The sequence below is a fragment of the Vigna unguiculata genome, chromosome 2 (assembly GCF_037176805.1).
Source record: "Vigna unguiculata cultivar grain cowpea cultivar isolate G323 ecotype 2 chromosome 2, ASM3717680v1, whole genome shotgun sequence".
NCBI classification, from domain to species: domain Eukaryota; kingdom Viridiplantae; phylum Streptophyta; class Magnoliopsida; order Fabales; family Fabaceae; genus Vigna; species Vigna unguiculata.
The window spans coordinates 6670754-6686616 of NC_140793.1; the positions used below are offsets into that span (position 1 = coordinate 6670754).

At 35.6% G+C, this 15863-nt stretch overlaps 2 protein-coding genes across 2 annotated transcripts; both read right to left on the bottom strand.

Moving 5' to 3' along the window:
• Positions 1-752: 752 nt before the first annotated feature.
• Positions 753-9604, bottom strand: LOC114174047 (GTP-binding family protein). Its single transcript, XM_085669810.1, has 8 exons — positions 9044-9604; positions 7921-8010; positions 6678-6823; positions 2582-2740; positions 2388-2458; positions 2026-2129; positions 1780-1919; positions 753-1262 (listed from the first exon to the last, which is right to left on the bottom strand). Exons 1-8 carry the CDS (start codon positions 9503-9505, stop codon positions 1175-1177), a joined length of 1260 nt encoding a protein of 419 aa, XP_085525936.1. The 5' UTR covers positions 9506-9604; the 3' UTR covers positions 753-1174.
• A 4660-nt stretch (positions 9605-14264) lies between these two features.
• Positions 14265-14864, bottom strand: LOC146888281 (uncharacterized). The gene has a single exon (XM_085670033.1). It carries the CDS (start codon positions 14862-14864, stop codon positions 14265-14267), a length of 600 nt encoding a protein of 199 aa, XP_085526159.1.
• Positions 14865-15863: the final 999 nt, after the last annotated feature.

Below are 15863 nucleotides of genomic sequence, written 5' to 3' on the forward strand. Positions count from 1 at the left end.
ATAACCAGATGGATTAAGAAAACTATATCTATTTATTTTTAAAAATTTAGAAACCAAACGATACAAAAGTTTTGGACAATAACAAATTACAATTTCATATTAGAGTCAATAATTAAAAATATATTTAACCGTACAAGAACAAGTTAATTAAAGGTTGTTTGATCGGCTTTTGAAGCTGAGATTAAAAATAAAATATGTGCTGTTGAGATTGCTAATAAAAAAACCGGAAACCTTCAGTGGTTGGATTATAGTTGCGCTTTGATTGTTTAATGATTTAATTCCTTAATAACGAAGTTGGTGGCTAAATTGTATGGAACTTTTAATGATGGAAAATTGTATGGAACTTTTAAAGCATGTGAGTTCAAGGATTTCACGTATATTTAGGAAAGAAATTGAATGTACTAATAATGTTACTATTAGTAGGATTAAGAACCGCAAATTATATAACCTTCAATGATTGTTTCTTCCTTAAGTTTATAAGTTTTTAGGAACGTTGCATGTGTTTGATAATACTAGTTAATATATTGACTTAATTGGGATTCCAGATAAGATAATGATGTTTTAACATTCTTATTATTGATCAAACAAAACTTTTGAATAATTTTTTCTTACAAATTAAATCTAACGCTCCCAAAGCTTCCAAATCCAACCTTCAAGAGTGTTGCTCTGATTTATTTCCAAGTTGAAGTGGAGAAACCAATTTCTAGTTTCGCACATAACAACCTTACAAGGTTTAGATAACACAAGAGATGTGAATTAATCAAAGCTTGATATGCAAAATTTCTGTACATAAGAAAACATTATACAATAGCAAAGTCTCTTATCTCTCACCAAATGAGAGGGGGGCCATAAGCAACTTTAAGGCAACCCAAAGTATAAACCAAATTATATTTCAGTAAAAAAAAAACAGAATATGGAAATTTCCTTTCGAAACTCATACACAATAAAATTAATGAGTCCAACTCCTTAAACATGGGCAACCAAATCGGAAATAGGCACAAAAGTTTGCTCGTACGAACGATCAACAATGAACTCAACCTATACCCATGATTTTCCCCAAGATCATCATGACATCTAGCATGGTTTTGTTACTTTGCAGAACAGCTTTGACATTTCACATACAGCATAGCAGTTGGCAAAGAAGGTATACTTCAACATCGAATCTATGCCAGATTCACTTTTTATGACTAACTTTAAGAATTAGATGCACTTGCCTTTTGAAAATCGACCTTAGCTCTTCATTGGCTTCAATTCCTATTCTCCTGTAATAAACAAGCCTCAATAAACACAAGTTTCCATACCTCAACATAATGAAACCCAAATATCTGCTGTTCATCTCAAGGGTGCAGGGATTAAAAGGTTAATAAAAAAAGCATACATTGCATTACAGGAGATGAATGAGGGCACGAGGAAGGTAGATTCAGACAACAAAATGAAATAAAATAAGACCTAAGAATAAAACGGAACAATCTACAGAAAATGGAAAATGTCCTGCATAAGACGTTTATCGGTTCTATTCCTGAGTTCAGATAATCATCATGATTAACCAATCTAACTATACAAAACTTCAGCAGATGGAAAGTGCAAAACTAAACTTGAAAATCTCAAGATATAACACAAGAAGATGGAGATACCCCTGTTTTTCGCATATGCTTTGATTAAACTTAAACCAAAGCATTCCAATCATGTCATATAATATTCAGAACAGCAGAAACTGACAAAATTACTAATAGCAAAATCTGTTAAGCTACATAAAGGAAAGGCTAAAATATAAGTTACCCAATTTTTGAGCCATTCTTCCCCACAATAATCTTGCGTTGGCTTAATTTGCTAGTGATGAAGTGTTGCTCGATCCTAAGAGAACCATCTCGTAACTCTTTCCAGTCAATCAATCGATGTTCAACATCATACGGAATTTCCTGAATTGATAAATTTGCTGGTCACAATTAGCCAAATCCTACCATATATTTCTCACAAATTTTAGCTACATGTTACAAGAATGAAAGGATTGGATTCAACAACTACCTGATGTACATGGTCCAATAACCTTTCACGCACGACTTCTAATGCTATCATCTTCATAACTTCCTCACTCATGCTAAGGGGATCCTCTTCCCAGGGTCGTTGAACTGCCTATGCATAAGAAACAATAAAAAAAAAAAAAGAATTAAGCGAGGATTATCTAGTCAAAGATATCTGCAGCTGCAAAAAAAAATGTAATTGCAAAAGAAAATAAATGCGAATATGCATAACAAAACGAAGCAATAATGACTGTAAAAGTAATTACTTAGCCACATCCTACGCCCAAAAGAACACTTTGCTAATTTTTTAGAAGAACTATTAAATTATTTGTTTACACCAATGAGACAGTAGAAATAGAAAGATACATGCCTGCTCCATCAAGTACTGAGTTAAATCTTTTACGCCAGCCCCCTTCAATCCTGATATCATGAAATGCCTAAATAATATTCAAAAAAAAAGGTATTAGAAGCTAGCTTGAGAACTAGAGTCAATCCACACAAAAGTTGCCATAATACTGCAGACCATTATCTACCCTAGTCTTTCCATGACAGAACCTTACCTTTCATATCCAGGAAGATCTTTGAACTCTTCAACAACCTTCAACAAGTCTTTCTTTTTCTCTACTAAATCAATCTTATTCATACACAAAATTCGTCTTTGATTTAGAACTGATCGAGCTCCCATTCGTTTAATTAATTGTATCACTCTTTGATCAGGCCTGTATTAATCAAATTTTTAGTAGGATGGGGTCACAATAACAATACAAATAAAATGTGCTATCAAAACATAAAACTATAGTAGGGCAAAAAGGTTAACAGGCAAAAATATGGTGATAACATGTTGCAATTGAGGTGCTAGTTTAACAAAATAATCCATAGAAGCCTATGTTCCAGTCTTCCAGACAACCAGAAGAGCAGAATATCTCTTGTGGAAATAGATGATTATGTGATTGGTGTTAGTACACTGCCCGCTACCAAAGGCCAATCAGCATAACAGCACTTATTATTATAATTATAGAATCAAGGAACTGATCTTCTATAATCAATAATATCTAAATTAATATGTATTATTAGAAGCATTTTTATTTATTCCCGTATCATTTCATTGTTTAGAAAATATTAGGTCTCCTCTATTTACTTATTGATTTCTTTTTCCCAATAGAAAATATTAGAAGCACTCACGCTGTATCAGAAGCACACCTTTGCAATTCAATATTTTTCTCTTTCCTAGTGTTTAGCATGGTATCTAGAGCCCTTTTCAAAACCATGTTGACCTGGTAGACCAACTGTCTCTGAAAGATTTTTTTTTTTTCTTTGCAAACCAACTGATGAGTTTTCCCTCTCCTTAGGGTTATTTTATTATATTTTTTCCAGCTTTCCAGAAAAGAAAAATGTCTTCCAACACATCAACCTCCAAAACAGATTCTCCCATCTTTCCTAGCGATATTGTTTGTATTTCTCAATAGCATTGAGAAGAAGGACGATTGTAACTATTTTGCTTGGGCTCTTGAAATCGGGTTATGGTTAAATGGTTTAGGCTACAAAACCCATCTAACCACATCTGCTAAATTCATTCCTATCGAAAATAAAACAATGGATAAAGATTGATGCCCAACTCTCTAGTTTTATTAAATCCACTATCCCCACCTTTTACTCAAACCTATTTTCCTCCCCCATGATATGTGTGCATCAGTTTGGAGTTAAACCCGAGTCAAGATTTCTTTGTCTTGACATCAATTGAACTATCTCCAACAACATTTGAAAGCTTTATCAAATGGCGTGCGGCACACCAATCCACTGGTAACACTCTTCAATGACACACTAGTGATTGATTTGACAAGTCTCTCAATCTCCTTGGTACATTGACTCTAGTGCAAGTGATCATTCTCTTTATTCCTCTTCTACTATTGATACCGGTTTGTCTCTAACAAATGTTGGCAATGGTTGACAAACACAAGTTTCCAGCGTCAGTATTATCCAACCCTCTCATCCCTTATTATTGACTTTGTTCTTTATGTCCCTCGTCCTTTTAATTGACTATTTGTTACCTGATTGACCAATCTCATGATATTATCCTCACTTTACTAAAAATAATTTTACCTTGCAAGATCAGATATCGAGCAAAACAATTGGTGTCAACTACAACATGGTCTTTACTATCTCTCTACATCACTATCGGTAAGTGCATCAACGGTCTCTCCAATGATAATTCATGCACAATTAGGACATCCCAAGTTAAAAAAAGTGCAAAAGATAGTATTAAGTTTAAACATTTGTATACTTTGAATTGTGAGTCATGTCAATTAAAAAAACATATTCATCAGTCATTCATTTCCAAATAGTCTGACTAAACAAGCTTTGTCTCCTTTTTTTTCAATTTGCTCCAATATTTGGGGTTCTTCTCGTAATGTTACCCGTTGTAGTTTTAAATATTGTTACCTTTATTTATGGATTATTCTAGATGTACTTTGATTTGATTAATGAACAATCAATCAAGAATTTCCTATATTTCAAACTTTTTTCAATAAAATAAAAGCACAATTTGGTACATCCATACATATTTTTTGTAGTGAACATGCTTGTGAAAATTCATATAACCAATCTTAGCTATTTATGGCATCTAATGGTATCTTTGACCAAATTTTGTATCCTTATATTCAACAAAACGAAGTAACCAAATGTACAAACATCTTATTGAAACTACTCGGACATTATTCACACTCATCTTATCTTCCTCGCTATTTTTTTGGAAGATGTGTTCCTTATAGCATGTTATCTCATTAATTGAATGTCATCATTGTCCTTAATGATCATGTATCTCACTATCATTTTTCCTTGTTTCCCTCTATATAGTTTTCTTCCACATGTTTTTGGTATCACATGTTTTGTACATAACCTCACATCTAGTTGAGATAAACTTTCTCATCAGTCATTCAAATGTCTTCATGGGATATCATTGCTCACAAAAAGGCTATCAATGTTTCTTTTCTTATCTTTATAGCTATTTTGTGTTTGCTCACGTCTCTCTAAGTTTGTCCCATATTATAGACTAGTTAATTTTAATGACGACATACGTAGTCACTTTACCACTTCATCACCACTAGATGACGCTGCTATAACTTGGGATGCTTCTCCAGCACCTCTTCAAGTATATATCAATGCCATCCACGACCCATTGAAATTCCAATAAGGGATCCATCTTCACCAGATAATGATATAGTGGAGGACCATGTTTTGATCCCGTTGGATCAAATACTTACACTTACCCAAAAGTTAGAGCTAATAGTAGTCAGGATATAACTCTTTCTACTTAGAAGCATAGCAGTTCAAGCACTACAATTAGATTGTGATTTGACCCAAGTAACCTTTGCCACAAGATAATTGATATCACCTACAACAATCTCTCCCTTGGCAATTGCCCCATTGGGAATCAAACTAGTGACCTTGACTCCTCTAAAAATGATTGGCCTATTGTTAATCGAAAAAAATCAAATTAGTGACCTTGACTCCTCTAAAATGATTGGCCTATTGTTAATCGAAAAAATATATCTGACAACCAAACAAGATGACACATTGAGTCTAATCCTCTCTTTCATGAGAGGACCAAAATATTGTGGTGGATTGTCCATTTTTAAAAGAAAAATTGGAATCTGAAGTTATCACGACTAGATTTGTCAACTCTAGTAAACAGTTGACTAAATTATTCACCAAGGATTGGTTATATTTGCAGCAAGCTATGCACATATAACCTGTAAGCTCAAGGTTGAGGAAGGGTGTTATAAATATAGAAATAAGAAACTGATCCTATATAAGAATATCTAGATTATATTTGTAATAGGAATGCTTTTATTTATTCCTACCTCATCTTTGTTATTAGAGGATATTAAATTTCCTATATTTATTGTATAGATTATTTTTTCTCAAGATAAATAAAGCAGCCATGTTTTTCTAGAAATACACGGATTCAGCTCAATGTTTCTCTCTTTCCTAGAATTTAGCACATAAATATTTTTAAAAACTCAAAGGTATACAGAATATCCCAAAGTATTGTCCATATATTAAGTTAAGCAGCAATATAATCTGACTAACTGAGAGATAAGGTAAATAGTAGTACAAGGGTAGGCATTATTCATTCACATTTTCTGCAAACTCGAAGGTATGTCTTATAGGGAAAAACAATCAAAGCAATATATACTAGGATAAATAAAATAGAAAAATTGGGAACGTCTAAAATATGAATGAACTCTTGCTAAAGTAGTACTTACGATAAAGCAACACTGAGTAATTAATAATACATTTTAAGCGGTGCCCCACCATTTTATTTCAAAATACACAATTTTAACATGAGTTCGTTATTTGCAATTCCCCCAAAAACCTATGGCCTCTATTTGGATAAACTTCTTCACAAAACCTTATAGGAAAAAAATAAAAGAAAAATGAATTGAGCTTCTCCTATAAGTTATAATACACGTATACAGTTAATCTTTATAAAAAAAATTATCTTTTTAAGTTCTCCATAGCTGAGAAGATTTTAACTTTCAACTTCTTTTATAAACACCTATAGAAAAGGCTATCCAAACAGAGCCTTAATATAGAAAGCACTAGGTAGAAACACAAGACTAAGACCACTCCATAATTTATTTAATAAACCTTGACCTGGTAATATGTCTATGAACATCAAAAATGACTATGAGCACTTCATAGAGATTGACTGAACTCCAAGCACTTTCAACACGGACTTTGACATCCCTATAAGGAAATCCAGCGCAATTCAACATGAGCCCTGGTGTATCAAAAAAACACTGCATAAAGAATATTACACCACTGTGAATATGTAGATAAGTAAAATATATTATTAAAAATCAAATTTTAGGCCTATGAAAACAACAATAAAATAGCAAGATCGTGGATGACTAAATCTTCAAAGTTCTTGATAAATATAATTCAGCAAATTATAAACAAATGACAAAAGGCAAGGCTTACAAGTGGTAGGTTGAGAACAATATAAAGCATTGGAAGTAGTAAAGATGTAAAGGTAGAGTAGAAAATTTTGGGCTTTATCAAAATGAGTGCTCACAGTTTAGTTGGATTTTTAGTCATAAGCTGTATAACAGTTCAAGGAAATCTGCAGCAATGGGTACTTTTATTCTAAGCTAAAACCTCCTGAGAACACCTTTTCATGTTACTTGTAACCATCACAATCAACATCCCCTTTTTTCTAGGGCTCAACACAGTCTCCAAAATGTAAACTCATTCAAGTAAAATGGTATCGATGAGAAACGTACAGCAAAAGCTACTAGGTTAATATAAGCATTAAAAGGAAAAGAAAATTCTTTAATTGGATTCTTCACTTGCCTCCCATGATAATTGAATTACATTTTGCAAATGGAAATATAATTACACAAGGGTCTACTACTAGCGTTAGACTTGAAAAGATATCCTACCTGCTAAAGTGACAAAATATCCTCATTTCACAATGTGATCTTCTCTTCAATTTTCAGAATGAATCACACAAAGACTATCAAGGTTCATTGATTAGTGATCAAGCATATACCAATAGTAATAGAAATGGACTAGCTAGTCTATTACTATTATTATTTGAATATAGAATATTTGACCAGCAGCAATAATTCAACACGTTAAGTATATCATTCTCAGACGAACTGACACCTGTTTAATCAAGCATTTCAAATTATATCACAGATTCAAAATATGTTCACATTTTGGGACAAATGACAACCATATATCCACAAAAAGAAAAGTCTATTAATTTGTTGAGGTAATATATTCTAAATCATAATAGTACAAACTCCTAGATCTAATGAAAGAGGTCTACTTGTTCTGTCACAGTGTTCCCTTTTACACACAAAGAAGTAAAACAAGCAAACCAGTCACTCACAATTTGGGTGTCTCCTTTTGTCAATACTCCCACAACTTCATGAGTTGTGGTATTTGTCTTCCGTGAAACTGCTGCTACCTTTGTCCCAACCTAAGACAAATTATAAAACGCATACATTACATTCAGAAAAGAACAAAAAAAACAAAATAAAATGATGAGATCATCCACCACCGAAGATGCTAGGAAGCACAAATCCTGAAAATAAACAGGTAGGCATCAACTACTTCTAAATAAGATCAACGTCACCTCAAAATTCGCTAGTCGATTATTTATTCCTACCGAATGATCAAAATAGATCAAGCAATTGCTACCTTAAAAACGTTAATTTAGTCCCATAACCTCCTTGCAAAGAGATGCAGAGAATATAATCAAATCACACAAGGTTTTAAGAAACAGCCAGCAACCGCAATTTCAGCCAGAACATAGAGGATTTTGTGATCTCCACAACCATAATTGTGGCTATATGAACCATTTGTCCACTATGTGTCATATATTTCGACATTTTTATTTCGTTAAAAATGTTGGCAACCACATTTCTTCCACAACATTAAGGCTTTTGGGATCTGCAATACTGAAATTGCGGCACCATGAGCTGCATTTGTCTGCAGTTCTCTATACTTATGTGCAATTTTTCATCACAAGTGGTCAACAATTGCAACTCTGGCACAATGCTCAATTACATCTACGCATTAAAGTTTAACTCATGACTTGCTTATATAAACTGAGTTTCCAGACAAAAATTAACGTGCAAACATACCTTTTGAAGATAACCAAAGATTTCATGAAACTGAGATTACGGGTTTACTTTCCACTAGTTTGAAGCATCCCAAACTAAAAACCAAACAAGTCATGAAACTAAAAAATTGCTCCGCAAGTGCCATTTCGACCTCAAACATCTAAGGCTTTTGGATCTCCATGACCGTAATTGAGGTTTTCAATTTTGGTTGTCCATTTTTTACGCATTTTTCTACAATTATTTGTTTTTTGTCATAACAAGAAGGGAACGCAGCAAGAACTGCAACCGTGACAGCAATTCAAAACGTTGAAGAATACCAGTGAGATCAATAACGCTAAAGAGTAAGTTGAGAATTTGCGAATGATACAATTATTACTTGGAACGAACCATAAAATTAGTTAGCGCAGACTTGCCAGCGTTGGGGGCGCCAATGATTCCCACGGACAACGACTTTTGCTCTTCCTCCTTCACTATACCTTTCTCTCCTTCTACTCCCTCCTCTTCCTCCTCGTTTTCCACCGCAGCTTCGAGCAAAGCCTTGGCTAGAACCCTTCTCCTCCTCTCGTCTTCCTCCTCCTTCAGCCGCAGTTTCCCCTTCGGGCCCTCTTCTCCGAACACCATCCGGTCCGCGCGGGCCCGGTACTTGTCGTCCCACGTGGGCCCGGACTTGGGCCCAGGGTCCGTGTCGAGGGCATAGTGGGAGCTGTCGAAGACGGAGTCGGAGTCCGCGGAGGTGGTGGGGTCGTCGGGGCGAGGCTGAGGCTGCGGCTGGGCGGAGAAGAAAAGCGGAGTGGAAGTGTGATAGGCAGGGAAATAGAGGGTCCTTCTTAGGGTTCTCAGGGCTTTCATTGTCGTGATTCGACGACCATGGAATGAGAACACTCTGTTGCTGTTCGGCTTTGGGGTTTAAGGGGTTGCCTGGTTCAGGGTTTTCATTCTTCATAAAGATCACACTAATTTTCTCACTTGATTATTATATTATTAGCCGTGTAAAACCTTTGTAATTTTAAGAAAATAAAATATAAATAATTTTACGAAAAAAGAAAATTATGGTCTATTATTTCATACGGAGTACTATATCATATTTGTTTTGGGATGTCAAATTCCTATCACAGTTTTATTTTTAGAATATATATCTGAATATTAAAAAGAATAAGGTGCCTTTGGATATTATATTTAAATTAATAAAGTTGTATTATTTAGTAGCCATTATCATTTATATGAAATATAATGAAATATAATTTCTTTTTAAATATTTCATTATGAATAGAAGCTGTTCATCTTAATTGGATAATATTAAAAAGGTTTTAGTAACTTTTTATTCAAAAAAAAATAAAGTAAATAGTGATTTATTTGTTATTTATAAAACTGGAATTTAAGTTGTTCGGATTTTTAACGGTGACAAACTTCAAAGTTTTGGTAAGGAAAACACATCATTTGCAAATTTTATAAATTTTATTTTTGCTAAAGAATTTTTTTTTAAATTCTTCAATTTTATTAATTATTTTTCTTCAATTTTGAGAAACTAAAATTAAATTCTTCTTAGAAAGACTAAAATATTAGAAAACAAGTTTGATGACCTAAAAAATATTTAAGAGTATAAAGAGAGAGGGTTTTATAAATCATGTTTGAATATTTTATTATTAAAATATCAAATTAGAAATAAAATTTTATTAAAACGAATTTTTTTATTTAAAAATTTCATTTCTTAAAATTTTTTGTTTAAATCTTTTCTATAATATCTTTAAGATTCTCACTCCATCTTTCATCTTTTCAAAGATCCAAGCAGACCTTAGTAATCTAGTATAGGATGATAAAAATAAAATATTTTGGAAAATCTCACATATAAGATATGCAAGAAAATGGGTGTTAGTAACTAATAATAGACTCTAAGTCCATGGTATTTCTTGTTCTAGTCAAATTCACTTTAAACTAAGTTTGTATTTGACTTATCTTATACTCATGTAGTATATTGTTGTAAGGTTTAGATTAAATTCTTTACTTTAGAGAGTGTTAGTGTACTTGGGATCAAAGAGCATGGAAAAGTAGTTTATGTCTTGGACAAATTTTCACATAGTGTTATCCTCGGGTCGTCTTTAGACAATAATCGTGATTTTTTTTTCTTCAATTTTGGGTTTTCCACGTTATATTATTGTGTATCCTTATGTTGATTTTATTTCTTTGTTAGTAGGGTGATTTTCAGGGATAAATACGGTAATGTTCTTAATTGATTATGTGTTTTTTCCAATAAGAGGTATCAAAGCTAGGGATTCAACACACATTAGTTAAAAATGGAGTTTAATGAATCTTCAAATTATACTAAGCAAAGATTATATAATAGCAATGACAAATTAGATAACTAAGTAAAGAAAAACACAATTAAAAAAGTTTTGCTTAACATTGTAATCAATCCTATACATAACTCCTCCAACAATGTTCACTTCACGATGAAGGGAATCTGGGTCATCCATGTCCAAATCCATTAACTGCACCATTCTAGGATCCTCCTCATTTTTGTAATCGCTCAATAGCCTTTTAAAGGAAAAGTAGAAAATAAAATACTAATAAGACTTTGAATAACATAACATGAATCTACATTTCACTGAATAAGAATAACCATAATAATATTTACCCGTAGAAGCATGGTAAGTTTGTTATCCCTAGGAGTTTGGTTTCTTTGGAGAACCATATCCAATGGTTGTAGTTACCCATGAAATAGTAATCATAGATGAAAAGAAAACTGATAAAATACCCCAAAGAAAAACATATAAAAATGATAATAAGAATAATGAAGAATTGCATGAAAAAAATAAAGGAAAAAGAAAGAAACTTTGGCATCTCAAAAGAAAAAAATTGAAACTTTGGCACCTAACCACTGCAACCTTTATGCCAGCTACCATGCTCCACAGACCACCATATCAACCACCACACTCTACATAAGGAAAAGTAACACCAATGAAGTTAAAATATTGAAAAATTAAAATAAAAAATAAAAAATATTGGTGGGTATGGAGAGGATTGAAAGGAAGGGCATGGAGAGGAGGAAATCGAAAACAGAAAAGGAAGATCATGAAGAAGTAAGAAAATAAAGAAGACCATGAAAAAGAACAAAGAAAACTCAACCTACTAACTTTCAAAGAAAACCCACAACGACACAATGTTCAACACAAAAGAAGTCAAAAAAATCCAACCTTTCATGAAGAAGAACAAAAATCTAAGCTTGACTTTCAAAAAATACTAACACTTGGAGACATCATCTTCAATAGAAAAAAAGGGAAAAAGAAAATAAAACTTTTCACAAAGAAGGAGAAGGATACATGAAGAAGAAGGATGCATGAAGAAGAAGAATGGAATAAACAAAATTCAAACTTTCATGAAGAAGAAGAAGAAGGATGGATGGAGAAACCATCTTTAATAAAAAAAAAACTCAAAAAAATTAAAGCTTTCATGAAGAAAAAGTAAGAGCACATTTTAAAATAGCTTTCAAGAAGTAAAAAAGAAAAAAAAATCAAGAAGAAGGAGAACTAACCTTGACGTCGGAGGATTTTTTGTCTGATTCTACAAAATTATCTTTCTTTGTGAAAAAGAAGAAGGATGGTCAGAGAAACTATCTTCAACACAAAAAATCTAAAAAAAAAATTAAAGCTTTCATGAAGAAAAAGTAGGAGCGCATATGAAAAAGACGTTGAAGAAGTAAAACAAAAAACCAAGAAAAAGGAGAATAGTAATTGTACCTGATCGATACTATTTCAGTGCGGAACCAGACGATCTCGAGAACCCTCTGTGTCGAACTTCCTCCTGTTCCTCCCTGGACTCCTCCTAGATCTCCCTACCGTCTGCACTCCGGGGGTGGGGGTACCTGCAGGCACTCTGACGCTCAAGTTAGAAAGTGATTTATATGAGGTGTAATTGGTTAGTGAGAAAAGCGTACCTTTACCTGTTCACTAGGCCTTAATTTATACCAATTTCTTAATGGACCTGTTATTATTATTTGTGGGCCGTTCGTATTCGAAGATCGATTCTTTCCCTTTCTGACTGAGGTTACACGCATCGGTTCTTTCCTTATTGGCTGAGATTGTTCTTCTGTGTCTTTGTTAAAGATCAGCTCTTTCCATTCTGAGTTTTGTCCGTCTATACTTTTGTCAAAGATCAACTCCTTCCTTTTTGGGGTTTGGCCGTCTGTACTTCTCAAATATCAACTCCTTCCTTTTTTGGGGTTTGCCCGTCTGTACTTCGCCAAATATCAACTCCTTCCTTTTTGGCTGAGATTGCGCGCTGTTCCTCTGTACCTTTGTGCCATAATCACATGTTCCATCTGCCACTCCCTTGGGCCGAGATGTACTCGGCCAAAAGGGGGTAGGATATATCTAGTCATCGCACTTATTGGGCCCTCTGTGTTGTGTTGGAGAAAAGGTGAAAAATAGGTACCCTAGTGACTGGGCCACAACGAATGTGCCTCATACTTGGGTCGGGGTGATCCCGGCCATTTCTGTCTTATTGAGCCGGGATGTACCCGGCCATGCACCAACACCAGCCCCCTCAGTCTCGTAGTGAACGAAGTGAAACAAGAGGCTGAAATGTGTAAAATCGAGTATGAAGGAAAGAAAGAGTGTGGTTGGCCAAGATGTACCTGACCATTCCTGGACAGGATATACCCGGCCATTCTTGGCTAGGATGTGGTTGTGACACTGCCAACATGTGTCTTGGCCGAGATGTACCTGGTCATTCCTGGCCGAGATGTACCTGGCCATTCCTGGCCGAGATGTACTCGACCATTCCTGGCTGGGATGTGGTTGTGATGCTGCCAACATGTGTCTTGGCCGAGATGTACCCGGCCATTCCTGGCCGAGATGTGGCTGGCCTCTTGCCCTACTAGGTTAGTAAGTCCGCTTTTGTGAGTTGTTATGTGTCATCTTTGTCGTATTTATTTTATCAATATGGGGGGATCATCTGGGGCAATGAAGCTTCCTTTCCCATTGATATAGATATGAGGGGATCATCTAGGGCGATGAAGCTTCCTTTCTCATTGATACAGATATGAGTGGATCATCTGGTTTGATGAAGCTTTCTTTCCCATTGATATAGATATGGGGGGATCATCTAGTTTGACGAAGCTTCCTTTCCCATAGAGAGAATGCTAAGAAAGTATTTGTTTGATGCACTTGATTTAAATGTGTGCGTGCTTCAGCGATGGAAAATGTAAGCGTAGAGTAATAATAATGAAAAATTATGCTTTATTCATTGCTACGATGCCTCATTAAAACCTTCTTGACCAAAACCCTCCTTACGTTAAAAAAAAGATCAAGGTAGGAAAGAGTACACCACTTATTATGCAATCAATCCACAAATTGTTCGTAAGAAGTCTGAAAATAAAAAATAAGCATTTAACAAACTAACTGTAATACTTCAGATGTGAGGCGTTCCAGGTTGTTGGAATAGAGACACCTGATAGGTGTTCCCATCTGTATGCGCATTTACCCACAACTTCCTTAACACGGAGTGGCCCTATTCCCAGTTAGGCAAGAACTTCCCCTCGTGTTTCTGGGCAGCACTTGCCATTCGCCACACTAGATTTCCCTGGTGAAAAGACTTGGGTTTGATTTTGGTATTATAGCGGTGCTGGGCTCTCAACTTGGTGTATGGGTCTTTCTCTCAAGCTGTCTGCGTAGCATTTGCGCGCAGTTGGCTGGTCTACAAGTACAGTGACTATGTCTCCCGAAGTTGACGGAAATTTTATAACTAAGTGATATGTGGATATCACTGCACCAAGCATGTTCAACGAAGGTCTCCCTAGCAAAATATTATAAGAGGTGTGAGCGTCAACAATAAGGTATCGAATTTTTACCGTTCGCGTCGTTCTCCCTGCTTCGAATTTGGTGAACAAATCAATGTAGCCCTTTGTATTCACTCGCTCCCCTGAGAAACCCATGATCGACTCCGAGTATTGTTGGATTTCTGCTTCCGAAATTCTTAACTTTTTGAAAGTGCCCCAATACAGGATATCCACTAAACTACCCAGGTCTACCAAGGTTTTACTTATTGCAAAGTCATCAATCTCCATTGAGATCACCATTGGGTCATCGTGTTGGGGGTCAATGGCTTGAAAATCATCATCACGGAATGTGATGGGTGGCATGTGCCGCCAGGGACATGTAGATACGACATTGACATTTTGAATTGCTCGGACGTACTTTTTCCTCGCGGACATAGTGGCTCTGCCTCCTGCAAAGTCTCCTGATATATAGTTGATCACCCTCTCAATGGCTTCTCCCTCACATCCTGTTCATCATCTTTTTCGGGCTCAACCCTCCTTCTGGTGCCTTCTTCTCGCCTCTCCTGGTACCCTGACGTTCTTCATGGTCGCTCCTCATATCTACCTTCTTGCTCTTCTCTGGAAGAGAATCCCTTTTCCTCCCGTTTAACAAATCTTCTCAGGCGTCCTGCTTGTATAAGCTCTTCGATTTTATCTTTCAGGGTAAAACAATCCTCCGTCGTGTGCCCATAATTCTGATGATACCGACAATGCTTAGTGGTATCCGCGTTTGGAGGAGTCGGGACCCTTTGAGGAGTTGCTATTAGGTCGGCATTCAAGGCCTCCTCCAAAATTCTTGCTCTGTTAGACACGATGCGTGTGTACCTGTTGTACTTTGGTTGTCTAGAGTCCTTGAATCTACTGTCAGGTCGCGGCGCTAACACCCTTTCTCTGTCAATGTATTTCTTTTCCCGAGTGTCTGATTGGGTCGTACTACGAAACTCCTTTAATTCTTCCATCTGCATAAATTTGGTTGCCTTGGTTCGAAGCTCGTCCAGATTGCTCACGGGCTTCTTGCATAGACTGTCAACAAACGGGCCAGGCTTTAACGCCGTTACAAGGTGGTGCATGGCGACCTCAGGATTTAGATTAGAGATATTCAACGACATCTTCCCGAAGCACTCCATAAACTCTCGTAGAGATTCTCCCTTCTCCTGTCGTATATTTACTAACGCCAGAGAAGTGAGATGGTGTGGCTTACTGGTGGCGAACTGAATGCTGAAACGGGTGACCACGTATCGAAACAATCAATAGAGTTAGGTGGTAATCGTGTGAACCAGTTGAGTGCAGGACCCTTTAGGGACGTTGGAAACACACGACAAAGAATTGCGTCATCTGAAGTGTACAACCCTGCTTGGGTGGTGAATACGTCCACGTGTTCCTCTGGATCAGTAG

What these genes read in the sequence shown, in the direction of transcription:
- LOC114174047 (XM_085669810.1), bottom strand. Translation starts at nt 9,505, where the DNA reads ATGAAAGCCCTGAGAACCCTAAGAAGGACCCTCTATTTCCCTGCCTAT. An exon ending in CTGCGCTAACTAATTTTATG is followed by an intron (nt 8,011 to 9,043) that starts GTTCGTTCCAAG and finishes AATTTGTCTTAG; the next exon opens with GTTGGGACAAAGGTAGCAGC. An exon ending in AAGAATGGCTCAAAAATTGG is followed by an intron (nt 1,263 to 1,779) that starts GTAACTTATATT and finishes TGTTTATTACAG; the next exon opens with GAGAATAGGAATTGAAGCCA.
- LOC146888281 (XM_085670033.1), bottom strand. Translation starts at nt 14,864, where the DNA reads ATGTCCGCGAGGAAAAAGTACGTCCGAGCAATTCAAAATGTCAATGTC.